The 25,674-nt window shown below is 40.4% G+C and overlaps 3 protein-coding genes across 6 annotated transcripts in view; 1 reads left to right on the top strand and 2 right to left on the bottom strand.

Moving 5' to 3' along the window:
* Nucleotides 1-10,395, bottom strand: part of zgc:64106 (retinol dehydrogenase 12) — a 29,596-nt gene extending 19,201 nt beyond the window's left edge. Inside the window, exons 1-6 of one of the 2 annotated variants that reach the window (XR_004331738.1) lie at nucleotides 10,148-10,395; nucleotides 8,366-8,605; nucleotides 7,863-7,952; nucleotides 7,538-7,726; nucleotides 5,639-5,748; nucleotides 2,205-2,498 (exon numbers count right to left, since the gene is read on the bottom strand). Coding sequence is in view for 1 of the 2 variants with exons in the window: in XM_032514120.1 (XP_032370011.1) it covers nucleotides 2,319-2,498; nucleotides 5,639-5,748; nucleotides 7,538-7,726; nucleotides 7,863-7,952; nucleotides 8,366-8,605; nucleotides 10,148-10,304 (966 nt within the window). In the remaining variant the exon portion in view is untranslated. Of the gene's footprint in view, nucleotides 1-1,630; nucleotides 2,499-5,638; nucleotides 5,749-7,537; nucleotides 7,727-7,862; nucleotides 7,953-8,365; nucleotides 8,606-10,147 lie in introns of those variants that run through there. The other variant, XM_032514120.1, reaches the window with a different exon arrangement.
* On the bottom strand, nucleotides 4,938-25,657 carry tpgs2 (tubulin polyglutamylase complex subunit 2). Of its 2 annotated transcripts, XR_004331740.1 has the most exons (8): nucleotides 25,428-25,657; nucleotides 25,203-25,282; nucleotides 25,030-25,117; nucleotides 24,709-24,849; nucleotides 24,434-24,547; nucleotides 24,123-24,286; nucleotides 22,591-23,581; nucleotides 4,938-4,948 (listed from the first exon to the last, which is right to left on the bottom strand). XR_004331740.1 is itself a non-coding variant. In XM_032514122.1 (7 exons), exons 1-7 carry the CDS (start codon nucleotides 25,501-25,503, stop codon nucleotides 23,363-23,365), a joined length of 882 nt encoding a protein of 293 aa, XP_032370013.1. In that variant the 5' UTR covers nucleotides 25,504-25,657; the 3' UTR covers nucleotides 22,063-23,362. The 2 variants fall into 2 exon arrangements, 1 of the variants encoding a protein (XP_032370013.1); XM_032514122.1 differs by lacking the exon at nucleotides 4,938-4,948 and having other exon boundaries at nucleotides 22,063-23,581.
* Nucleotides 18,419-23,727, top strand: aqp7 (aquaporin 7). Of its 2 annotated transcripts, XR_004331739.1 has the most exons (7): nucleotides 18,419-18,826; nucleotides 20,255-20,381; nucleotides 20,475-20,612; nucleotides 20,746-20,864; nucleotides 21,011-21,228; nucleotides 21,483-21,972; nucleotides 22,031-23,727. XR_004331739.1 is itself a non-coding variant. In XM_032514121.1 (6 exons), exons 1-6 carry the CDS (start codon nucleotides 18,692-18,694, stop codon nucleotides 21,676-21,678), a joined length of 933 nt encoding a protein of 310 aa, XP_032370012.1. In that variant the 5' UTR covers nucleotides 18,419-18,691; the 3' UTR covers nucleotides 21,679-23,727. The 2 variants fall into 2 exon arrangements, 1 of the variants encoding a protein (XP_032370012.1); XM_032514121.1 differs by having other exon boundaries at nucleotides 21,483-23,727.
* Nucleotides 25,658-25,674: the final 17 nt, after the last annotated feature.

Genomic DNA, 25,674 nt, shown 5'->3' with positions numbered 1-25,674 from the left:
ACTGTTTCTTTCTGTTTCTTGGGCTTTCCCCCACTCTTTTTTACTCTTGTCTTTCTTTGCTTTGACGTCCTGCCTTTATTCTCTTTTGTGTACAGAGCTGTCTTGCTGTTGTATGTAGTATGGCTGGTCAACTCTGATATCTTATCTCGCTTGTCAGTTCATTGCTTTTTACTTCCACACTTGTTAATGTTTGCCTTGCATAATAACATGGAATCCCCTGTGTCTTTTACTCTCACCTTAGTTACTGTTTCTGACACACCCACACACACACACACACACACACACACACTGCAACTCATGTACTGTATGTTTGACTGTTGCTTCTCTTTCCCACTGCTAAAAACATTCCCTGATTTCTGTAAGTGGCCTTTCCCTATGTGCAACTCACTTCTGTTGTTGTGGACTGACTGTACTGTATGTTTTCTTGAGCCTATTGTTCTGCATGTATGCCTACAGTATATGTGTATATGCATGTGTATGTTTGTGTATTTATCCAGGACGGAGCAGAATGAGCATGCGTGGAGCAGTTGCTGGTTGCTTGGTGTTGGCGTGCCTGGTGGCGCTGCTGGCTGAGAAGACTGAGGGACACATCACCTTCTTCAGTCCAAAGGAGATGATGCTGATGAAGGTAAGCAGCTTGTGTTGGATTGAAAAGCGAGCCCAAGTAGAGCTGAGTTTATTAGGGATGCCTGATGTATTTTCAATGTAGTCTAGTGCTTAACTCATTATAGCTTTGTCTTACATTATATTCAGCTTCTCGGTTATGAGGTTTTGCTCCTTTTCTTTCTTTTGTGAACACCTTGGGGTTTTGGCGTGTTGGTTCGACAAGAAAACCAATTTGATGAACACCTTGGGTGTTAATCAATTAATTGATTAATCAATTAATTGAGAGAATAACTGGTAAATACATAAGTATTGAAAATAACCATTAGTTACAGCTCTAGTACCAAAAACATATCAACATTGACACATTTCCTTTTAAAATATCAGTAGTATTGTGTCCATTTTGTCCAAAAGGATAGATGGAATTGAGTTTTTTAGTTTGTTGTTTAGTTTTGCAAAGTTTGAAGGATAAAGTTACAAAAAAAGGTCAAGTGGATGTTGCTCACAGTTTCAAATGAGTATAAGAAGCTGATGAACTGTCTATTGTTCTTGATTTAAGTAGGTATTGTGGCTGGAGGTTGTACAAGTCCATTCTGTATTACAGTAGGTTTAATTTTTGTGCAAATAATGTGTTTTGTGTGCCTGTACTGCAGGAGAGAGAAGGTAGAAAGGACATGGAGCCTCAATCGAATGGTCAGTTGGAACAGGAGACAGTTCAACAGCTTCCTCGGGTGGAACGTGGCGAGAATCCTGTGAGCACGCACGCACGCACGCACGCACGCACGCACGCACGCACGCACAACCTTTACCCCCAACATTGTTGCTGTTTTCACCAAAGAATAGTGTCATTGAATACAAGCCATTGAAAATTTCATCTGTGTGTCCAGGATGAAACATTGGAGATTGGCGTCCGACTTTCACCCAAACAGCTAGATCATGTGCTCAAAGAGATCATCCATGAGATACTGGAGGAACATCAGAAAGGTACATGTGTTTGCGTGGTGGTAGATGTAGTGACACACTTGTTAAAAAAAAGCTTATTTGCAGACTTACAACATGGTCTTGTATCTTCTTTTATTCACCAAAGATGATTTGTAGACACACACTTATTTGTACAAGTACACTTATTAAAAACCTCTTTGACCATACTGTTCTCTCACTATCTGTCTCTGTAGCCAAGTAGCGAGGCCGAAGACACCTTGTGATGAACGCTGTACAAATTCTTCAAAAGGCACTGAACGCCAAATGTTTTATGGTGTTTTAATCAATCAGTAAATAAAGAGTAGTGATTGTGCCACTTCTTCTGTTGTCATTGTGATGTCTGAATAATTTGACCACATGGTGTCAGCATGTCTCAGGAAACTCTTTCAATTCACTCATTCACATACCTGACTTTCGTGAAAACATATTTATATACATTTATAGTTCACATATTTATTTTCAAGAATGAGAATTACCCAGACAATATGATAGCTGATATGAAAAGTAAGTGATTAAACACACAGTATTTGGCCTGTTATTCACACGCAAGTGACAAAGCTTTACCATTTACAATATATAACACATGATTCATTTGGGATTCTCTTTTATAAAAAAATAATCTTGAATGATTTTAAAGACACATTCTGTCAAAATTGTTCACACAAAAATTACGGTAAGAGAGTGGAATTTGACCACTTTTCTGTTATCAAGCCCGTTTGCCTGATAGCTTTGTTTCAGAGCTTTGACGTCAGCCTTTCGCAGATCTCAAAGTCCTTGACTGCAAGGGCGGCGTCTCGAGCTAAAGGGGCAGGGAGAACCAGGCAGCAGTCACTGTCGCAATACTTCCCAGTTATCCCCTCCATTTCCTCTGATACAGCACAGAAGATTGGGCTGAATGCACCCTCATCTGGAGACTGAGAGGGGACAGTCAACAGAAATGACACAGATATCTCTGCAGATGCAAATATGCAACCAGGAAGTTTGTGTAATCACTGCTCTGATGTGTGTTTAGTATAACCAGATGGTTAGCATAGTCTGTTGCCAGTGATACACATCACAGATAAACATCAGAAGGATAAGAGCTAGGTCAAGAGTGAACTCTGAGAAAGGTTAAAAACAGACACAAACACAAAGATTGATTTGCTGCAGCTATCTGTGTGTGTGCTTCTGTTTTCGTGTGACCCAACCTGCTCCTTCCTTAAAAAGCTTCCATATGGATGTATTTTAAAATTCTGCGTTTTTGTCAAATAAAAAGGAGAGAGCATGATGCCTTCTATTCCTAGATGTAGATAAGTTTACCAGTACTAATCTGAACTAACGACATGATCATTGTCATTACATAGAAAGAAAACGTTGACTTTCACTCGTTGCTATTCATCGACAGTAAATGATTGTCTGCACTGCTGCACTGACACTGCTGCGTTGCTAAATGAGAGCAACTCACCAGGAGATTTCGCCAATTCCTCGTTTGCCCTCTCACGTCCAAGTCAGTCGCCATAGTTCTAGTACTCGGCTGAGGCTACTCTACCCAATGTGACGTGATCATCAAATTGAGGTAAAAAACCCGCGACTACCAAAAATGACAAAAAAACTGGCCTTTAACACTATTTGGAGGCATTTTTTTAAATGATATGCATGTCTTGAGTGATTTTTTTTTACTCAGTGGTGGTCAACCTGCAAGTTATGAAAGGGGCGTGGTCTGTGTATATGGGTGTGGATAGAGTATGGGAGGGCAGCTCAATGTCACATGTAGACCACAGATTCTAAGTTTCATGTAAATCTGATTGTTTACCAAGATACAACCGTTCCTCTTTCAACAGCCACCTACAGGAAGTTGGTCCTCTATAACTTGCGCATTGTGTTAGCTATCAAAATTCTTTTGATAACTTTTTGTTGCGAGGGTCCACCAAGTCTATATCCAAGTTTTTGTGCAGATTGGACTCACAACCCAGGAGGAGTTAGACATGTATGGTAACAAGTATGGTTCCCATATGTCAAAGAAAAAAACAGAGACATTTTTTTAACAGCGCCATCTAATGGCTGATTCATTCTAAATTTGGCTTGGATGCTCACGCCGCTATGTGAAACAACTGTGTCATATCTGGTGGCAATCGGAATAAATATTGGCCAGATATGCAACTTCTTCTTTCAACAACCCTGACAGGAAGTTGCTACTCTATAACTTGCAAATTTTTCGCACTATACAAATTCTTTGGATAACATTTCATCATTAGTGTCAGTAGATACTACCTGCAAAGATTCAAGAAGATTGCAGTCATGGCCTAGCAGGATTTCAAAAGAATGTAATACACAATGGCCGCCTTCCGGTTGGGCGGAGCTAATGAAGGTAAATGGGAAATATGTTCGCAATGATTAGAGAAATATGCGTATCAAATCTGGTGAAGATCGGAGTAACTACGTCCAAGTTAAGGCCTTTACACACATTAGGGGGCACTATGGAGACAACTTACAGGTATGGGCCAAATCGCTGAACAGACTCGCAAAGCTCCCAGGTGTTTATGTGGGCGCAAATGTTTTTGAGTTTTCGTATATATTGAGGCTTTCAAAAATTTGCACAAGTGCTAAAACCAATTAAGGGGGTGCTATAGAGCAACCATACCACTCTCAAGCCTAAATGTGTATTCAGATGAAAGAGTTTCATATTCTGCACATGGCTGCAAGATTTTGAGATTTTTCAAGAATCCTAAAGTCCTCAAAATGTCTTCTTAAAATGAAAATTTTTGCACGAAATTCACCATATCGTAAAATTTTATTTTTATAGTTTAATTTTTTGGGTGTGATTTTTTTCTAAAAAAAGCTTAATAGAGTTTCAGATGATACGCGTGTTCCCTCAGAAGTTAGTATGATAAATTATGACTTTTTTAAGTCAGGGTTCACGTTAGGGGGCGCTATCGAGCCTCCTGACAACGCCCGAGCCTAAAAAAAGATATTTGTCATTTTTCATAGATCTGACATGTGTGCAAGTTTTTGTGAATTTTCACACATTCTAAAGCCCTCAAAAATGAGAGAGACAGTTTGGAATAATAATAGTAATCCCTACAAAAACAATATTGCACTTTGTGCTAGGACACCCTTGCACCTCAGTAATCGCGCCCTAACTAAAAGGTAGGCCTATAAAGTTCCTACACTGTTCATCGTGTTGATGAAAACACACTCAAGTAAAGCTGAAACCGGCACTGCCTGGTGATTGTTTAATTCTAGTTCTAAATTCAATGTGCTGGAGTACAGTGCCAAAACCAATACGACAAAAATCACTGGCATTCCTAGTGCTGACAGTGTTTGCCACACTTCCAGTTGCTTTCAGGTAACCAAACGTAAGTTAACTGGAAGTCTGGGACAAAGCCTGTTCTGAAGAATGTTCCTTAGATTAATCATTGCTTGCACAGTTCTAAATATGGTTCATATTATTAAATGTCTTTTATTAAAAGGTGTGTTTGTCATATGTTAACATTCTATGTATAGTTTTATCATTTGGATTTTCTACATTGGGATTTTATAATGTTGGTTGTTCTGTACACACATCTGTTGCACGTCAACAGTGGTTTGAACATTGTGCGTTCTGGCAGCCAAGGCTAACTATTAAAACATTACTGCAGAAATCTAGACACAATGTTCCAGCTGCAGTTGCTCATTACCCAACATCCGGACTTATGATCAAGGTTTTGGCCAAATGCAAGCTAAATAATCCCAAATTCATTATTTGTAAGTATGTCTGTTTTAACTTAGAACACAAAAGGAAGGTCACATGACTTTAACGAAGTAGATTTATTTAATACTAAATTGCGTCCCAAGTTAAGGGAATAGCAGACTTGAGTCTTGTTGTAGGCCTACCTGGACCATGTGTCTGTCTCACTGAGCAAGCTCAGCACACAGACTATCAGTGTGAATTGGGTGAGAGAGCATTTGTATAACTGGAGGAGGTTCATGAACAATAACCAATCAAATTCAACCTGGACAGGGGCAAGACATGACAGTGGAAAAGTAATGTCACTCTGCACAGTCACTCTGCAATAAAATGCAACAATGTACTCACCTTGAAAAAGAATATTCCAACACAGTTGAAAAGAAAACGAATCATGAATGGGTAGTGTCTCAAAACATCTGTCATGACAACACCAGGGTGGACAGAGTTTGCGGTGACACCTACAGGAACATAAACACATAGAGACATACACATAGAAACAGATACAGTTATAGAAACACTAGGGACAGAAAAACTGTAAGCAAAGTCAGTCTCAGCAAGTCTATGAATGCAGACTTTCCTCTGTGAAGGGGAAAATCCGCCTTTCCCTTTGTAGCCTGGATTATTGTATTGTTTTGCTGTCAGGCCTGTTACATGGTAATACTAAACAGTGGTGGAAGAAGTATTCAGATTCTTTACTTATTCAAACATTCTAATACCACACTGTAAAACTACTCTGTTACAAGTATGAGTCCTGCATTAAAGGTCTCATGGCATGAAAGTTTCACTTTATGAGTTTTTTAAACATTAATATACTTCCCCCCAGCCTGCCTATGGTCCTCCAGGGGCTAGAAATGGTGATAGGTGTAAACCAAGCCCTGGGTATCCTACTCTGCCTTTGAGGAAATTAAAGCTCAGATGGGCCGATCTGTAATCCTCTCCTTATGAGGTCATAAGGGGTAAAGTTACTTCCCCTTTCTCTGCTTCTCCTGCCCAGAGAATTTGGCCCACCCATGTGAGCGAGAGTCATGGCTTTAAAATGAGCAAAGTGGCAGTTGGTCAAGGCCACAACCCCAGCCTCCACCTTGCCCCCCCTCCTTCTCCTCTCCTTAATAACTACAGACTCAGAAATGGCATGTCCTAAGGAAAGCTCATTGTGGGACTGGCTCTAGTGGCTGTAATTCTGCACCCAGGCTGAATGCCATCAAACCTTTAAAAGTTACTTAAGTAAAAGTATGTAAATATCATCAGGAAAATGTACTTAAAGTATTAAAAGTAAAAGTACAGTCAATGCAGAACAATTCTTTGAGAAACTGGTCAAACGATCAAAACAGTTCTGATAATTAACTTAGTGTTTAATCAGCTAATCATGTCATTTGTAAAAAGGCTGTTGGCCTGTGTATTGTTAGGTGGTTTAATTTATAATAAACCATTGCATTTTTTAAGCTAAATACGTTTTGTGTGCAAATAAATATCAATTTGTAAAGTAACTAGTAACTCAAGCTGTCAGAATAATGTAGTGCAGTAAAAAGTAGAACATTTCTGTCTGTGGCATGAAAAGAAAAGTACAGTACAAGTACTTCAAATTTGTACTTAAGTACAGTACTTGAGTAAATGTACTTAGTTACATTCCACCACTGGTACTAAAAGTTTTCAAATTAAGAACACTACAGCAAGAAGCCTAACTGAAACTAGAAAACTTAAACATTCTACATCATTTTGAACTTCCCCTCATTGGCTCCCTATCCATGCCTCTCCACTTTCCAGGTTTCTATGGTGGTGAGGAAGTTGTGTGGCCCAGGTCCTATCTGTTTGGTGACACCTGAAACTGCTTGACATTATTCCATATCCATATCCATTTCTTTAGATGTTTACATTCTATGTATAGTTTTATCATTTGGATTGTCTGTCCTGTGATTTTATTATGTTGGTTGTTCTGTACACACATTGGTTGCACGTCTCTCGGTCCAGGGAGAGGGATCCCTATTCAGTTTCTCTTCCTGAGGTTTCTTACATTTTTTTACCCATTAATTAAAAACTTTTTTTGGGGAGCTTTTCCTCAGCTGAAATGAGGGTCATAAAGGACAGAGGATGTAACATCCTGTACATATTTGCGATTTGTGATATAGGGCTATATACTGTAAATAACATTGACTTGACGTTGCTTTCTGCAGCACTTATTCAACAGGACAGACCATGCATTCTCTATACTAATGGAAGATAATCATAAAAATCTTGATTTTAGTCTACCTGTCCCTTCTAGCCTGCGTGCTAGCTCGTTGGTAACGATGATATTGTGCAGCTTTGTGTGGTTGTAGACACTATCCCTGTGATAAGTGAGGTTCTCGCCATGAAAATGAGAGAAGTCCACTTGACCCTTCACATGGTTGCCTGAGGAGATGGTGACAATACGTGCCGGAGCTGAACGCTTCATCAGGTCTGGAGTGAATCAGAGACAAGCAGAGCGAGGAGCAGAGAAAGAAAATGAAAGACAAATAATAAATATTTGACAGGTAATCGGGATTTCACATCCACAATATAACTGCTGTATTAAAAAGATACTGCAGAGTCTTACCCAGCAACAGGTTGGTAAGAAGAAATGGTCCCAGGTGGTTGGTGGCAAAAGAAACGTCAAAGCCATCTTTGGTTATCTGCCTGGGTAAACCTGATGGTATTATTAAATGAAGTGCAATTGGATTTGACAAATTATATTAGATACAAATGTACACATAACTACGCACTAACAAACACAATTGTACTTCTATACTTTGGAGTACTTCCCATTGACATAATGCATTGTAAACATTACATCTATATGTCTCATAATATATAATGTCATATTGTTGTGCTACTATATTATGTTATTCTATACCGATTCTATGACATAGCCCTCTAAGAGCTGTTGCAATTGTGTTTATCCTTTGTGAATGTGCAGTCGTGAAGATTTCTGTTTGTGCCTTGTGGTCTTGCATTGTTATACTGTGGGGATTCTGGGTTTTGAAAATTCACGGGAAAAAAAACCTGCCCAGTGAAGCTTCAAAACTATAATTCCATGTATGCTGTGGGTGGATGTATCACCTGATGCTCCAGCATTGTTGACAAGGATGTGGAGAGCTTTCTCCTCTACAAGAATCCTCTTAGTAAATTCTCTGACAGAGTCCAGAGAAGACAGATCCACCAGACGCAAGTGGATGTCATTGTTTCCTGTTTTCTCCCTGATTTCTTTAAGTGCTGCTGTCCCCCGGGCCTCGCTTCGACATGCCAGGATAACACGGGCCCCACGGCGTGCAAAGTCCAAGGCAATGGACTTTCCAATCCCTAGAAGTGTTGAAGAGAGCAACTATTTCTTTGCAATAATTGATAACAAAGAAATGTCAATATAGCAGATAGCAATAAACAGGTGACCTAGGCTCCATTAACTACCCATGTTTAGACATGTCGTATTGTGGAGAAAAAGTCTGGGGTTCTTGGAGAACATGAGTTCAGATCTTAAAGAAGGTAGAGTTGGTTACTATCTGTCTATCAGTCCGCCAATCTGTCTGTTGACGCTGTCTTTTGACACATTTCCACTGTATGGTATTGAACGTCAGGTCTCTCCTTGACCTGAAGAAAACAAAGTAGCGTAGGCTGGGTTATTTGTACCTGATTATGAAGAAAAAATGAAACTCAGACTGTATGTTATCCTGCTGATAATACACTTACAAACTACAGTTCAAGTTTGCTTTTGTTGAATGGTCTTGAATATTGTGTATAATTTTTTCTTGATTCTTGTCTGGGTGGCTGGAGGCGGTGACAAAGTGGAGGGGGGGGTGTTCCTCTTGCGAATTGTATGTTTAGTTTGTTGTTAAAAAATAAAAATTGCAAATCACAAAAAAAGAAAAGCAGTCCTAAATTATTTCATCATTACTCATCAGTACAAACAAATAATATGGACCACTACAGATGAACACTTTATATATATATATAGATGTGTATATATTTTGATCTCCCCGGCACTACATTTCAGAGGGAAATATAATGCTTTTTACTCCACTGCATTAATCTGACAGCTTTAGTTACTAGTTACTTTACAAATTAAGATTTTAGTACGTTTCCATAATGGATCTGAATACTTCTTCCACCACTGCCTGCAATCTAATGGTACAGTCCACACAGTATAAAACCTCATGTATCAACATGTCAGATTTAATATAATACCAATATTATGAATTAAAAGCTCTTCTAAACAAATAAGTGTTGAGTTTGGAGTTAGGCCTACTGCTAATGTAGAGTTATTCAGAAACGTGATAGCCTATATACTAGATGCCATAACAATTATTAAGCCTGGGGAATTCATCTACTAGAAAAACAGGTCTTCAACAAACAAACCGGATGTCTTTCTCTGAAGCATCTTAATTCATGAAGACCATGTTTAATCTAGCTTGATAGCCATTATGATAAAATCTACACACAAAGTGTGACCTGCTGTCTTGGTTTTTAAATAGTTATTTACTGTAAGTTCTGGTTAAAAGCACTACAGAGTGTGTTTGTTACAGTGTTAATAGTTAACAAGTTAGGCTACATTCTTGGTCTCAGAAAAATCCAATTATCCTTCCTGCCAATGGTATTTCCTGTAAAGTCCAAAATGTCAGCTGTTGTAGGAAACACTTGAATCAGGACTTTAATGTGGAAAATAGCTTTTAGCCAGCAGATCACGGTAATAAACGGCCATATCAAATCGCCACATGTGAGGAAGAGAAAATTAGCCATCCTTACGTCACTTACCATATTGTTTTAACATTCAAATTGTTTGGTTGGCATTGGCATTAATGCATTCCTTTGCAGCCCCTGTGATAATTCTATATATTAAAATGAACCAACCTGAATTGGCTCCAGTCACTACAGCAGTCTTCCCTGTCAGCCGAACGGGGCAGGCTTGCGGATCCCAGCGTCCTCTGCGCTGCATGCGCACAACGAGCGCCAGCAGCGCCGTGGAAAATACCCATACCGGGTTCCAAAGTATATCCAACCAAACCATCGCACAGCCAGAGTTGAGCGTCCGTCAGCAAGAAATAAAAAAGAAACTGGAAAGCATGCGCCTGCGTCTAAATTCTACGCAAAGTAGGTGTGCCTAGTAAAGATGGGCTGAAATATGTGCCAAAACAAACTGATTTTGCAAAGTCAAATATCAATGATTCAAATTCGGTTTCTGTTGGAAAATATTTCAGACCGTAAGTAAATAGCAACAGTAAACAATCTTAGCATTAGCCAAGAGGGTCTGGGCTTGAGGTGAAATGGATACCCCGTCATGGAAAACATCTGGTTTTAATGATTCATCCCAATGCTCTATGTGAGCAGAAAACATATGGAGCTAGAACAGTGACAGTAACCTGTGGTATTGAAAATTAAATTTGACATTGAAACAACAAATATTGGCACTGAAAAATGTTGATCTGATATATAAACACAAACATAAAAAAATAATAATTTCAAAATCCCCTGAACAGCTGCTTCATTCAGATTCAGCCTAAATGCAGGACAAACAGACACAAAAAAACTCCTGCTGCTATTGGCTTTTTTAATTAGTCAATGTGAGGTGTGGTCTTCCGTGTAGTACGTATTTATTTTGTTTATAGATAGAACCTGTGTGTTATTTATGTTACACGCTGCTGCACAACAAATTGCCCCCCGTGGATGAGAAAGACTCCTTGAACCTTGAATCCTATCATATTATTTCACTTTGACATTTGTTTGCAGTTTTTCTTGATGTCTGTGTCTTTTCAGTGACACTTTTCAGTGAGTTTTACTATGTCAATGGTTTTCAGTTTCAATTTTTTCTTTTGAGTTGGGGGGGGGGGGGGGGGCCTGAGGGGTGGAACAAAGAGGACGTGGTTTATGGGTTTTATTTACATAGCCTACTGGCGAGAGATCGCACCTCCACAGAAATCCTCACAGGTGTGTTAAAATTGCATATCTGCAATGTCTTCCACAGGTTCACCTGGAACCTCCAAATCTCAAGTAAGTCTGTTTATCTCTGCCATTTTTTCACATAGAAGCAGGCTGGTTTAGTGTTAACTTTTAACGTAGTCCCAAGCTGTGCTGTTAGCAGAGGTTAGCACTGTTCTCTTAATTTGGCACATGTCAGCTAACTTGTGGCTAAAACTAAGTCTTCCGCCAGGGATGTCAATCTATCGTCTATTATTTAGTATTTACAATAACAGTAATTCCTGTCCTTTAGGACTCCTAAGGCCAGTGTTATTGCTGGTGCACAAGACTTGACTCGCTTGGGTTTCTCATTAGCTCCAGCATGAATAAATTAAGAGAATGAGCTCCGCTCTCTCTACCTGCTAAGACTGTATGGCTGCAGCCTGGGGTGTCCCGTGTCATGCCATCCCATCTCATGCCATCCCGCCTGGTTCCATCCCCAAGCTTCTATCTTTCAAAATAAAAGCTTGCGTCTGGAAAATAAAAAGCTCACGTTGACTATGATTCTTTTATTCACCCCGGGAGTTTTCCTCGTTCATTCTGGTCGCCATCTACTGTACATTCCGCCTCATGCCTGTGTTAGTGAGGCGTTACTGCACCTGGCCTACCAGATAACTAACGTGGAGAAAAAACATTGTTCTTGGAGACTTTAACAGAGCAAACCTCAGCCATGAACTTCCAAAGTAGAGACGGCATATTAAGTGCCCCATCAGGGATGCTAACACACTGGACCACTGCTATACTACATTAAAGGATGCCTATCGCTCTATCCCGTGTGCAACTTTGGGACTCTCTGACCACCGTCTGCTTCATTTTGTCCCAACATACAGGCAGAAACTAAAATCTGCTAAACATGTTGTGAAGAGCGTAAAAAGATGGACCAACTAATGAACTAACGAACTAACTGACACTGTAAAATCTTACTCAGTGTTTGTGATCGACCCGTACTGTATGTGCCAACTAAAATCTTCTACACGTATAACCACAAAGAACCATGGTTCAGCAAAACTCAGGCAGCTTCGTCAGTCCAAAGAGGAGGTCTTCAGAAGTGGGGACAGAGTCCTGTATAATCAGGCCAGGAACACACTGACCATAGAGATAAAGCAGCTAAGAGGAGCTATGCTGATAAGCTGGAAAACAGCTTCACAAACAACGACCCTCGGTCAGTGTGGAGAGGCCTGCAGATTTTACTGGATTTTACTGTAGGTTTGAAAAGCTCACAGTCACACCCCTCCCCCAAAACCCCTCCACCTCTGGACTAAATGGCTACAGGCCTGTCACCCTGACATCTGAAGTCATGAAGTCCTTTGAAAGACTGGTGTTGGCCCACCTGAAGGACATCACAGTCCCCCTGGTGGACCCCCTGCAGTTTGCCTACAGGGCTAACAGGTCTGTTGATGATGCAGTCAACTTGGGACCGCATTACATCCTGCAACACCTCCACTCTCCAGGGTCTTATGCAAGGATACTATTTGTGGAATTCAGCTCGGCGTTCAACACCATCATCCCGGACATCCGCAGCACAAAACTCACCCAGCTCACTGTGCCAGCCTCCACCTGTCAGTGGATGACAACCTTCCTGACTGACAGAAGTCAGCAGGTGAGGTTGAGGATCATCATATCCAGCACCCGGTCTATTAGCACTGGCGCCCCCCCAGGGGTGTGTATGACACAGCGGTCATCAGCCTCATCTGGGGGGTTGATCAGCTTGCTCTCTGGTGTGGTCGGAACAACCTCAAAACTCTGGAGATGATGGACTCATGGACTTCAGGAGGAGCCCCCCCACTCTTCCCCCCATCACCATACCAAACAGCCCTGTGTCTGCTGTGGAATCCTTCAGGTTGCTGGGATCCACTCTGTCCCAGGATCTAAAGTGGGAGCCCAACACTGAAACCATCATCAAGAAGGCCCAGCAGAGAATGTACTTCCTGCGCCAGCTCAGGAAGCTCAACCTGCCTAAGGAGCTGCTGGTCCTCTTCTACACATCCTTGTCCATCCGTTTTCCACTGCAGATTTTAAAACCGCCTCACAACGCAACTCACAACCGCTACACACTTTCTTTTTTACTGTCTTAATACATCAATTTCTAGAACGCTACACACCAATGGAGGACGTTGAAAGTGTGTTGCTTTTGATTCTCGGCATGTGGCTTACTTGCCACAGCCAGACGACAAATTTTGTTTCAAAAGAAGATGAAGGCAGCAACAAAAATTACTGCTGAACAAACAGGAGATTTTGGAAAATTACATGATCTTTAGCTACCATTATTACACAGTTAAATATGTATGCGGTGTACCATTTGTGTTTCAGATCACATCGCTGCCGCAGACCGTCTGTTGGGGCGTTCATCCAAGCTGCCGAGTGGTGGGATGTTATTGTTCCCGGTTTCACACGCACTCAATGGGTTCAGAACTTCAGAATGTCCAAAGAAACATTTACCTACCTATGCAACAAAATGTGTCCAGTGATGGGGAGACAGGACACAAATGTGTACCGCTAAAGAAAAGATTGGCCATGACATTGTGGAAAATTGCGACCGGCTCCAAGTGCAGAACTGTTGGCCATCTTTTTGGAGTAAGCATCACAACTGTGTGCCGGTGTGTTTAAGAGTTTGCTACTGCTGCAGAGATGTTTTTACTGCTGGAACAAATTTGTTTCCCAGACCAGGAGAAGTTTGCAGAAATGGCTGCCTACACTGAAAGCGGGGTGGTTTCACACATCACATCACACATACCCATCATAGCACCACAAAAATACCACTGCGACTATTTCAACCGTAAAGGCTGGCACTCCATCATCCTTCAAGGTGGTGTTGATGGAAAGGGACTGTTCTGGAACGTGTTTGCAGGACTGCCTGGCAGCTTGCATTATGCTCATGTTTTGAGACTGTCTAAATTGTGGGAGTTAGCGAATGTTTTTGGTAGACTGAAGGGAAGGTGGCGTTGCCTTACGAAAACAAATGACTGTGATTCAAAACTAGTGAAATCTATGGTTCTGACTTGCTGTGCTTTGCATAGCCTAATCTTTGTGCGACTCACAGTGAGGCTTATGACAATGACTGGGATGCATCTGGGCCAGCAGATCCTGTGGTGGCAGTACCACAGGGTGCAGAGGAAGAAGGCAGGGATATACGGGAGAGTTTGATGTGCTACTTGAATAGCTAAATAATAAAAAAATTGTTTAATATATTGTCTTGTTTAAAAAAAAAAGTATAACAGGTTATAATAGTGTGCAATATTGGAAATGACATGCAAAAGCCCTTGTAATATAAAACTGCGATGAAAGAAAAATTCAATTAGTTAAAAAAGTTTATTTAACAAATGTGCAATCACGCAAAGAACAAAAACTATATACATAAGGTCAAATACACACACTTTGTGGCCAAACATCATTTACATAAGAAAGGAAAAAATACAGTGTCCAAAGATTGAAAGCAACTCCTTTTTTTTTAGTGGTAAGGACGCTTTTTCATCCTTCGTCCTTTTGTTGTTTGTATTGCCGTGCGAGTGACATTAACGAGCATTCTCTTGCATAGAGCTTTGTTGCGGCCGTGACGCCCTCTTGCGGATAGATGAACATCTGGGCAGCTGGCGTTGGGTGCCTCGGTGAGCTGCATGCCTCCCTATTTCTACCCGTTTAGTGTTTGTCAGGATCTCACATAGTATTGTTATAGCTGGGTGATGTGTGGTTGCGCGGATTGCGTGCCCCCCCCCTCCCGACAGGGGTCTGAGGACGGCATGTCCTGTAAAGCAGGAAGTTCGCTTACAATGCATTGGGATCCTGTTATAATGGGGTGTTTCCACATCACAGATGCTCCGAGCTACAGCCTTATTGTGTGTGCCGTGGGGAGGCAGCCGGGTGCCACCGCTATCCAGTGGACCAACGCTCCCTGACGCGTTTCTCCTTCCACTCTTGCTGATACTAATTTAAAGTGTATGAGCTCATTTGGATCGGCAAGTGAACACCCAAAAATTGGCTTTGTAAATATTAATACTGAGTGTATATAAATTGCATGTGGGTTTGTTTTTGTTTTCAGTTTGCTGTTTGGTTATCTAATTATGCATGCTGGTTTGAATTGTGCTTTACTTTCCTAATCTTATGCTTTTTATATAATAGGGCCAATATCCTTTTATTTTAAAAAATGAACACTTTAACATGAAAATAAAGTTGTATATTTTTATAAATCACTGTCTCTGACCCCTAATTTCAGAAACTGATCTTGGGCCTATCCCAAGTGGCATTGTTGGAAATTTTAGATTATAGAGTGTCATAGGCCATTCGCACTGCTACATATGGTTTGAAGTAATGACATTGCACAGAATTGTCAGTATTTTAATTATATATGTATAAATGTAAAAAATTGCTCAGTATGTGAGTAGAAGAATTTGGGGGTAGGTTTATCATAACTGGTGTGCCGTCTATTCCAGGGGTGGAGGAACACAGTCCTGCTTGCTGTGCATGGCCTGCACAAGCTGGCTCAGTCCCAAGAAAGGCCTGATTGAAGGCAATTGCTATCTCTTCTCATTGCTGCTTCCAGCTCCCTTGCTTGGGCTTCATCTTCGAACACATCCGGAAATGGCGATCACGCCGTTACTGTCAGTTCCTGATGCTTCATATCTGACACATGCGTCTCCCTCAGGACAGCCAGGCGCTCCTGTTTCCGAGGTCCTTTCCTCGGGCCTGGATTAAAAAAAAATTGAAAATTTATCATAAACCATTTACTCCTGCACACTTTGCACTCGTGATTGCACTGTTGCATCAAGCATATTTATAATCAAGCATACAATAAACTAAAGGGAGACTTGGCATATAGCCCGATCCGGTTGGGGAGAGTTCTAGCCTGACCAGGCCCCTCTCTTTACCCTGTCTCTCTTGGTTATGCTTTGATAAAGCTTATAGTTAGGGCATAGAATTGAATATTGTTAGGGAGTGAGGAGTCGCAGCGTCCGCCTAACCCGGTCCACCTGCTTCTCGTCATAGTTGTCAGATTTATCTATCATATAATCAAGCATATAATAAAACTAAAGGGAGACTTGGCATACAGCCCGATCCGGTTGGGGAGAGTTCTAGCCCGACCTGGCTCCTCTCTTTACCCTGTCTCTCTTGGTTTTGCTGTAATAGTTTTAGACAGCTGGGGACTTCCTTTGACACACTGAGTTCCTCTCTCCTCTATCTTCCTATCTTTTCATTTATGTGCATCCATGTCCCAGAAATGCGAGTTACTAACCTAGCTCTGGGGAGTCATTCCCCGGAGTCCTTATGTTTTTTTTTCCCCAGCATGTTTTTTTCCCCAGCGGATCAGGGATGCTCCAAAATCATGGTAGCAGCTGTCGCCATGGTCCCGCTACACGTTCTGCGGTGCCAGGTTCATCTGCTACACTCTGCGGTGCCCAGCTACATCCTGCTGTGCCTTGTAATGCCGCACAGTGCCCTGCTATGCCATGAACTACTACAAAGAACTGCTACAAACTACTATTTTTTCTATTTTTGTTATTTCCACTAACCCCAACCGGCCCGTCAGACACCGCCTACCAAGAGCCTGGGTCTGTCCGAGGTTTCTGCCTAAAAGGAAGTTTTTCCTCGCCACTGTCGCACTGTTGCTTGCTCTGGAGGAAACTACTAGAACTGTTGGGTCCTTGTAAATTCTGGAGTGTGGTCTAGACCTACTCTATCTGTAAAGTGTCTTGAGATAACTCTTGTTATGAATTGATACTATAAATAAAATTGAATTGAATTGAATTGTTGCCTCAACCTCTCTATTTTTCAGTTTAGTGTGTATATATTTTTGTATAGCACATTGTGAGCAATGGATAATCCAAAGCCCTGGTATGTGTCCTCATACCTGGCAAATAAAGCTGATTGTCTTATCTCTTATCTAATGTCTCTGACTGTAAAGTTTATAGACTACAATGCTGGGTGCAAGGGTGGGATGTTGTGGCAGGTATCAGGTGTGGGATGTGACTTTTAAGAATGCTGATTAGTTTTACAGCTTCAAATTATGTCCCACTTTACCTGAACAATGCTGTCCCACATTACCTAACATTTTCAGGTAATGTGGGACAGTAACATAAAACTGTACTTTACAACTTTTTGTGTTTAACTATTGGTTAAAGCACTTGAATATGATCCAGTGGTAAAGGTTGTTCATAACTTCAATTCTATTAACAGCCTTATCTAGAACTAGAATGTGTTCCTGCACCTTTTCGACCACTACGGCTAAACACGCCAACAAGCTTATTACATAAGCTCTGTTTACCCTTTCATATTTAGGCGAATGTCTTAGCTGATGAGAGTGTTTAACTTTGTGATAATTGTATAATTTCTACTTGCATTAATACACAAACAAGGAAAATATGAATACTGCTTCAATTAGGCCTGTATGCCTGATGAAACTAGTGATTTTTTTTTTTTACGGTTTATAGACTTGCTATCCCATTATGTTTAGATTTATGCCACAGCTATTTATCCTTGAAATTGGAGACCATTGCAAGAACTAAACAAATAGAATGTATTTCTAGGGTTATGATTTGTTCATGAGCTTACATCCACGAACCACAAAAGAGAAAGCACAACAGCAAAGAATTAACTAAAAGCAGAAAAACCCAGTAGCCTATTTAGTGAGAATCAAACTGGAAAAAGCATCTCTGTATTGGACAAGGAAAATCTTTTTCTGTTTTCTTTTGCTTTTGTGATTAGGTGTTTTGTTTCTTTTTTTGGTGTATTTCCTCCTGTTCTTTGCCCGTTAGGGCCACCGCACACCAGGACAAAAAAGTGAGGGGCTGGATGAGATGGGTCCTAAGATGCAGAATGCCGTCTGCAGGCACCAGGAGGAGCTATAGATGTGTGTTGGTGATCTTTGGGGCTGTGTTGATTTGTGGTGCCTTCTTGTCAGCTGCAGAACTGTTACCATACCACATAGGATTCCATGTGTCAGGACACAATGTATCACAGTTAGATAGAAACAGGCAACTGTTGTTGCATGTTGATTTTTCTGAGTGTTCAGAGTTTCCTGAAGCTCAACAAGAAACAGCTGAAATATCTATTTTTTTGTCAGTTATTGGGGGTAATTAACATTTCTTCTCATTTGGCGCAACAAGTAGGCTAAATGTCTTTCCCTTTTCGGTATCCTCAGACAATGCAAAGCTATTGGGGGATGGGTCTGACTGTGTGTGTGAACATATCTGGGAGGAGGGGCCTCGGTTAAGGCTATAAATAGGGGACAAATCCTAAAGAGAGGGAGACACACAAAGAAAGTACAGTGGAAAGAGGAAAAGAGGCGGAAACTGAAAATTGCCAGAAATACTTTTTTATTGTGGAAAACTTTGTGACATGTGAGGAGGCACCACATAGATTCTTCGAGGGAGACAGTGTCTTTATTTTTGCTAGATTAGAGAATAAACCCTACAAAAGAATAGGGGGTAAAGAAGAGAAGAAGACGAAATGAAGAACTTGCAGTCAGTAGACATAGGGGTCTCTCAGCAAAAACAACTCAACGTATCTCAACCCAAAGTTTGGCTAACGAATGATCTTGTTCGTGTGGGACTCGCTGAATCCCTTTGCACATATGTCATGATGGTAAGCAAACCTTGTTGTAATAATGTGCGATTAACTGCCAAAAAAGTCTCCTATCATTCTCGTGACAATTTCACTTTCCATGAGCTATTCTTTGTTTTGAACATTGTGGCATGCTTATTAACAATCATGTGCCATTAATTGTCATTTTCTTGACCCTGATAACATTACCCCTTCCCACAAACACAGAAAAGCAAATTTCAGTCACATGGCAGGGATTGAGGGTGGGGATTGGTGGGTTAGAGGGGTTAAACCAGGAAATCTAGTGTTACCAGAGGAATGGTCAGGCAGTGGGCCACCTCCTGAGAAGGTTGCAAAAGTCACAAGTTATGTGTCAGCTGTTACAATATATCCTGTACATAGAACTTTGTATAGACAAACTCACTCTGAACCTAAAGACACATGACTTTCATGGAAGGAACCACATTTCCTGTTTCCTGAATACACGTTTCAGTGTCAGCTGTTTTCACTGCATCCACAATCTCTTTTACTGAGTTAGAAGTTTAATGAAAGAGTTCAGTTTATTTTATCATAACAGTGCCATAGTTTAACATTTCTATACAAAACATTTTTCATATTCTATCAAAACATTCATTCTTCACTTCACTTACACTCTCGCTGCCTGTCACGCTGCCCTAATTGGCCCATCATTCATCATAAGGACCCAAGCACCTTCAGGTGGACCTGTATGAATTACTTTACACAATGAATCTCAATTTTGAGGGACTTAAGGTGCCAGAAACATATGCACACACATCTGAACTTTTAAGACATATTTTTATAGGTCTTACTTTTTGATGTGGAATATTGAATAGCACCCCTTAATTAAAGCCCTCAACTTTAAATTTGATGTAGATGAATAAAAATTGGTAGACGTATTTAACATCTCCAGACATACAAAAAGCCTCTTGGAGGTATCCTAAATCCAACAAGAAGTCAGCCATATTGAATTAAATGTGCTTTTTTTCTTGCCATTTCAAGGTGCTGTACTTCAATGAACTCCACCTACAAATTGAACATGATTAACTTAATTTTATTCTGTACAATCTAAAGACTTTCATTGGTGATGGTTTGCCCCACCCCCGTTAGCCACACTCCCCTTCATAACTCATGAACCAGCAAGTGGTTCAACATTTGCAAAACACCATTTCTTATGCCACACACTCTACACAGGAAATAAAGTCTAAAACTTGTCTGTACAGTTTCATACGGTCGTGTAAATGCACCACTGCGTTGACTGGAGTGAGAGAAGGTGCAGGGGCCTGTCCATTGCTGCTTGCAGCTTCAATTTGTTTCGCTACCTTACCTATCCTGTTTGCTAGAATGCTTTTCCTAAATTAGATTGTTTGGAAGTTTTCCCCTGTAATTAATGTTTATTTAAATGTCTATGACTTTTCCTGTGCGCGATTACTTACTTATCTTTGTGTCCAGGTGCTTGGCCTGGGGTCTGTGGCCCAGGTAGTGACAGGACAGGGAGAGTTTGGACAGTACCTCAGCATCAACCTGGGTTTTGGCCTGGGTGTTGCTATGGGGGTTCATGTTGGAGGGAAGGTCTCAGGTATGAGGGCTAACCCTTGTAAAGCCTACTATCGAGAATAGTTAAGTCATCACAAATAACTATCTGATTTCTCATATTGTATTGCTCCATCAGGGGCTCATATGAATGCAGCAGTGTCATTCACAATGTGCACTTTTGGCCGCCTCGGGTGGAAGATGCTGCCTCTCTATGTTTTTGCGCAGCTATTGGGGTCATTTCTGGCGGCAGGGACAATTTATGCTGTCTATTATGGTGAGGCCACACTGCATGTTTGGCAAATGCTTATGATCTTATAGAATTGTTTACATTTATATCTTCTCATGTCATTTGATGTGTTTCTATTGGCAGTCATACATCTATCTGTCAATATTGTTTCCATATGCAGAAGCCATATATGACTATTGTGGAGGAAACCTGACTGTAACAGGTGTAAAGGCCACAGCTGGGATTTTTGCCACCTATCCTGCGCCTTACCTCTCCTTGCTGGGTGGATTCATTGATCAGGTAGCCATGAGACTGGATTCAAGGATTACAGCTACAATCACTATTTGTCACTGTCATCTGATACAATCTACGCTGACCATTTTCTTTGTTGCATTGTTTTACGCACAGTTATCTATGTGATGTTTGCAACTGTGTGTCTGTGCTAGGTGTTTGGCACAGCTATGCTGCTGCTGTGCTTGATGGCTCTGTCTGACCAGAAGAACAAACCGGCTGCAGCGGGAAGCGAGCCTGTCGCAGTTGGTCTCCTGGTGCTGCTCATTGGCCTTTCTCTGGGAAGCAACAGCGGTTATGCTATCAACCCCACCAGAGACATCGCACCCAGAGTCTTTACTGCCATAGCAGGCTGGGGTGCTGACGTGTTCAGGTAAACAAGGATGATGTATTGGCTTTTAGGGAGGAAGATTTGCTGCCTATGTTACTTTAACTAGGGGTCAGTCACAAGCGAAACATGACCCGCGTAGTTTAAAAAAAAACTCACAATAGGAGGGTTTTAGTAGTTGTTTCTAACTATGAAAATAAAATAAAAAAATCTTTATTTAAATATTAGTTTTTATCTACCCCTGTAATTGTTTTCATCAGTTAACTTATCTGTCTTCTAACGTCTTCTTCTCTGTGCAGGTCTGGAAATGGGTGGTGGTGGGTGCCCCTAGTTGCCCCCCCCATTGGAGGAGTATTGGGTGCGGGGCTATACAGGGTCTTGGTGGAAATGCACCACCCTCCCCCCTCTGAACACGATCACGGGATGGTGGATAAATTTGAAGAGACTGCCCCTCTGGGGAAACAGGGAAACATCTGTGCTAATATATGCGTCTGAGGCCCCGACCAGCCTTTAAAGCTATTTGGGCATCTGTATGCAGTTGAAACATTCAATGATGACAGAAGATGGACAGAAGGACTTTCACAATAAGAGAGACTGATTCAAATAAGGTTTTAAATATCTCAAGCAATTTTGAAATGATGTGTCTGTTTATAACTATTGTCATCAAGCTTAGTTACTCAACTGCAGTTTATGCACTTGTAAGTGACTGCAACACATCATTTATAAAATACCAACACAATTTATAAAATACATATTTTAAACTGTGACGCTGACATCTAGGACTTATTGGTCCAATCCATGCTAGTTATACTAACTACATAAGGGAAAAAAGGTTGAAAAATAAGAGCTATTTCTATGCATTGAAGAAAATTCACGTCACAGCTTATATTTCATGTTTATTATTGAGAGAATAACAGCTGATGTAACCTTGGAAGACACCATAAATATCATTCATTATAACAACATGAGACCACTTACATTAGCTTAGAAACTAGTGTATGTAAATAAAAGCAAACAGTCCCCATTAATTGCACTTAAATAAACGTATGTTTTGGAAAATAAAAAATAAACAAGAGTTGGCTATTCACAGCTTGAAAGAGCAGCAGCACTACTAAAAGATAATATACACATTCATCTTTTCAACAATCCAGTTCACTGGAGCAACTAAAAAGTGTAAATGTGTTTTGATAAACCGTGTAGAAGTTCCAAAGTACTTCAACAAAAAAGTTAACGTGTAAATCTGCTCAGCTGTATCCTTTTGGTATCAAGAGCCCTAAATTTATAAAGCTAGCACATTTTTATCTCTAAAGTGCTGAGATATAACCTTTTCACCGTTGTCAGAGCAGATGTCAATAGTCAAAGAATCATATGCCTAGTCTAGCATATTTTTATGATTGTGAAGTTTACATTCAATGAGGCACTGCAGCAATACAATGGCCAGTGAGTAACTTACATCACTGAAGTCTAGCTTGATGGTTATTTTCAGTCTTTGATAATGTAACACGTTACATTTCAAGGTTCAAAATTGATTGCACTCTGAAGTCATGGAACGTTTGAAGTTGAAGTTCTGGAGGTGTCAGATAAAGCACTGTCAACACTGATGCTTAGTATTTTCATTAACATTTTCAGTTTCAATCGTTTTCAATTATGATCAATTTCTTTTTGTGATCATTTGTTCACAACTAAAAACCGACAGCGTTATTTTCATTCTTCCAGTTTCAGTCACATAAATGTGTTATTTAGCCATTTTCACACTTCTTTTCAAATTGTATACATTATATTATTTTTGTATGATACACTAGAATTTTAATATTTACAGCAACAGAAAAACAAGCCTAGTGGTAGTAACTAAAAATACAAACTGTGTCCTTATTGAGTATTAGTAAGTATTCATTGATTACAGCAGTGGTTCAATTTTTTTTTTACTTTGTCAGGATTATTTGTCGAGCATCGGAAGCACAGAAGTCATTTTTACCAGGTGTCACTAGTTAACACTGTTATGATGCTTTGAATAACAAATCTAATGGTCATGCAGTATGCTGGAAAAGAAAAAATGAATGTGAATGGATGAAAAATTATGATTAGCATTATGTTTCTTGTGTTTTGAAATGTATGACAGGCCAACATAATGTCATTTAACAGGTTGGGGGGAAAAAAATCTCCTTGGGTGGAAACATTCTCACCGCTTTCCCCCACTGTGTCTTCCTGTGCTGCCTTGGCTCTTTGCAGTGCTCCCTAAGCTGCACTGTGTGGACTGCTTCTTCTTGGGGATGGGTAGCTTGGCTTTGCCTTTGAAGGCCTTTGTAGGATCCAGCTTGTTGAGATGGTATTCTCCAGCAGGATCAGCCGAGCTAAGTTCACTGCTAAAAGTCAGTGGCTGGTACAGTGATGCCCACTGCTATGGAGAGAACAATAGGTAGATAGTTTACAATGCTGTTTAAAGTTATGTATTCTAAAAAAAAAAAAAAGACACACAAAATAACCTGTACAATGTCCTTTAGGAACTGAGTGTTACAGTGGGAAACTACAATGAAACTGAAAAACCCACAAAACAAAATTTAGCATACAATGCAAAGAAGTAAAGTTTAGGTGAAAACAGTAGTTGAGGATTAAAAAGGACTAGTCTGCAAATGTCCTATTTCAGATGTTGAGGTGAAATACTTGTATGCGTTGTGTCTTAAAACTGTGAATGTTGTGTCATCTTGTTAAAGTGTTAAATCAGCAAACATTGTAGTATAATGTGAACCAAACATAATTAATAAAATAGATTTTATACGCATTTAGTGATTTCAAGTGCGGTTAATATTAAATTAAATCTACAACATAATTAAAACAACTACTAACCATGGTTTGATTTTTCAGTTCAATTCGGAAAGACAAAAAATACAATGTAGAATGTTAAATCACAACACATGGTCTTAGAAAGAGTGATTAGACACCTTGGCCTGGGGGCTAGGGCCATATGGGGTGAAGGCATACTGCCACTCAGGCAGACCCAGGTAGGTGATCATCAGTCGGTAGTAGGAGGTGAAGGTTGCCGTCAGTAAATGCCAACACAGCGAGCGGTCTAGGAACCAAATTTCACTCTGCTGGGCCACCACACCTGGAAAACACAAAAGACCAACAACTAAATGATGAAACATATTTTTTAACATAGATAATAAATTTCTCAAAATATAATTTTTTTTTATTTAAACATTGTTTTCAGAGAAATCATAAATGCCACAATTTGCAAATACAAACAAAGCACCTGGAGTACAGTTTTTGTAGACTAGACACACTTTGCCATTCCCACCACAGGAATCCAGCTCGAAGATGCGGCAACGGGAATCAAAATGGGGTGCAGCGGGAGCATGCCTTGTCCCTGGCAGATTGGATTAATGAGTCTTGAATAAATATTTACTTTCCAATCAACATTTTCATCATTAGCCTGCTTTCTGCACAACTGAGCACACAAAAATACTTAATCAAACTTGACATGCCATAATTGAGATGAGCCCACATGATCTGACAGGTGAGGTTTACCACATTCTGTGTTGTTCTCTTCCCAGTCCAGGTCAGCCAGTGATGGTGCATTGGGTAGAGAGAATAATGATACTGGTTGAAGGAGTGGGCACAGCCTGGCCACACTGTTAATCATCATCAATCCTAGGGGAACACACTCACCTAAAAGGCACACACACCCACACAGTTATCACAGAGCTGAAAAACGTTCACACAACTCTTGCTCAAGCCTGTTTCATATCCCTGTATCATGTAATCTTAATAGTAGCATATCATTTAAACAAATTAAGACTTTTAAGAATGGTATTTCAGGTATAACATTAAACTAATGAGGTCACCTACTGTCTAGTTTAACGCTCCAGGTTAGAGTAAATCCATCGGTTGTTAGATAGAAATCTCGCAGATCCTCTGGCAAAATACAAGTGTTTTTCTGAGGAAAAAAATACAGCAGGCTCATATAACAATGTATAACCAGACCAAATGTTGATGTCTTTTAAAAGGTATCCAATTTTCACCTGTTCCCATGACAGTAGGCTCCTCTTCTCTGCAGGCTCTCTCTCTACAAAACGCACATCGACCACACCAGGCATGTTCTCTGGAACAACAGAGACAAATTCATGAAATATATATAAATATATGTATAAATAGCCCAGTAAGACAACACTCTATTTGCTACCTAGCTAGCTATACTGAACATTACCATAAGTAGCTAGTTCAAGAGCAAAAACAATGATACACACCGAGTATTCGAGTAATGCCAAGCGTCAGTCTCTCAGCAACACCTTTAAATATCAAGCTTTCTTTTGTCTCTTCCATTTGGAAGATTGTATTCACAAATTTGCAGAAACCCCCCCAGAAGTGTCACCTCTCTCCAAATAACCCCTATGCAAATAAATCAGCTGGTAACACACCAACACACACACCGGAAGCAACAATGGCGCTTTGACAAATTGACATATGTTTAAGCCAATAGAAACCCGCCTTCCT

Source organism: Etheostoma spectabile, chromosome 4 (genome assembly GCF_008692095.1).
Source record: "Etheostoma spectabile isolate EspeVRDwgs_2016 chromosome 4, UIUC_Espe_1.0, whole genome shotgun sequence".
NCBI classification, from domain to species: domain Eukaryota; kingdom Metazoa; phylum Chordata; class Actinopteri; order Perciformes; family Percidae; genus Etheostoma; species Etheostoma spectabile.
Note: the sequence above shows the minus strand (reverse complement) of the source record. Positions and strands in the feature narration are given on the sequence as shown.

Bases quoted from the DNA above. Each gene is read 5' to 3' on its own strand.
- aqp7 (XM_032514121.1), top strand. From the start codon at position 18,692: ATGAAGAACTTGCAGTCAGTAGACATAGGGGTCTCTCAGCAAAAACAA. The intron at 20,865-21,010 runs GTAGCCATGAGA...TGTCTGTGCTAG, and splicing joins TGGGTGGATTCATTGATCAG to GTGTTTGGCACAGCTATGCT. The intron at 21,229-21,482 runs GTAAACAAGGAT...TTCTCTGTGCAG, and splicing joins TGGGGTGCTGACGTGTTCAG to GTCTGGAAATGGGTGGTGGT.
- tpgs2 (XM_032514122.1), bottom strand. From the start codon at position 25,503: ATGGAAGAGACAAAAGAAAGCTTGATATTTAAAGGTGTTGCTGAGAGA. The intron at 25,283-25,427 runs GTGTGTATCATT...CTGTTGTTCCAG, and splicing joins TGGCATTACTCGAATACTCG to AGAACATGCCTGGTGTGGTC. The intron at 24,850-25,029 runs GTAGGTGACCTC...TGTGCCTTTTAG, and splicing joins CTGGAGCGTTAAACTAGACA to GTGAGTGTGTTCCCCTAGGA.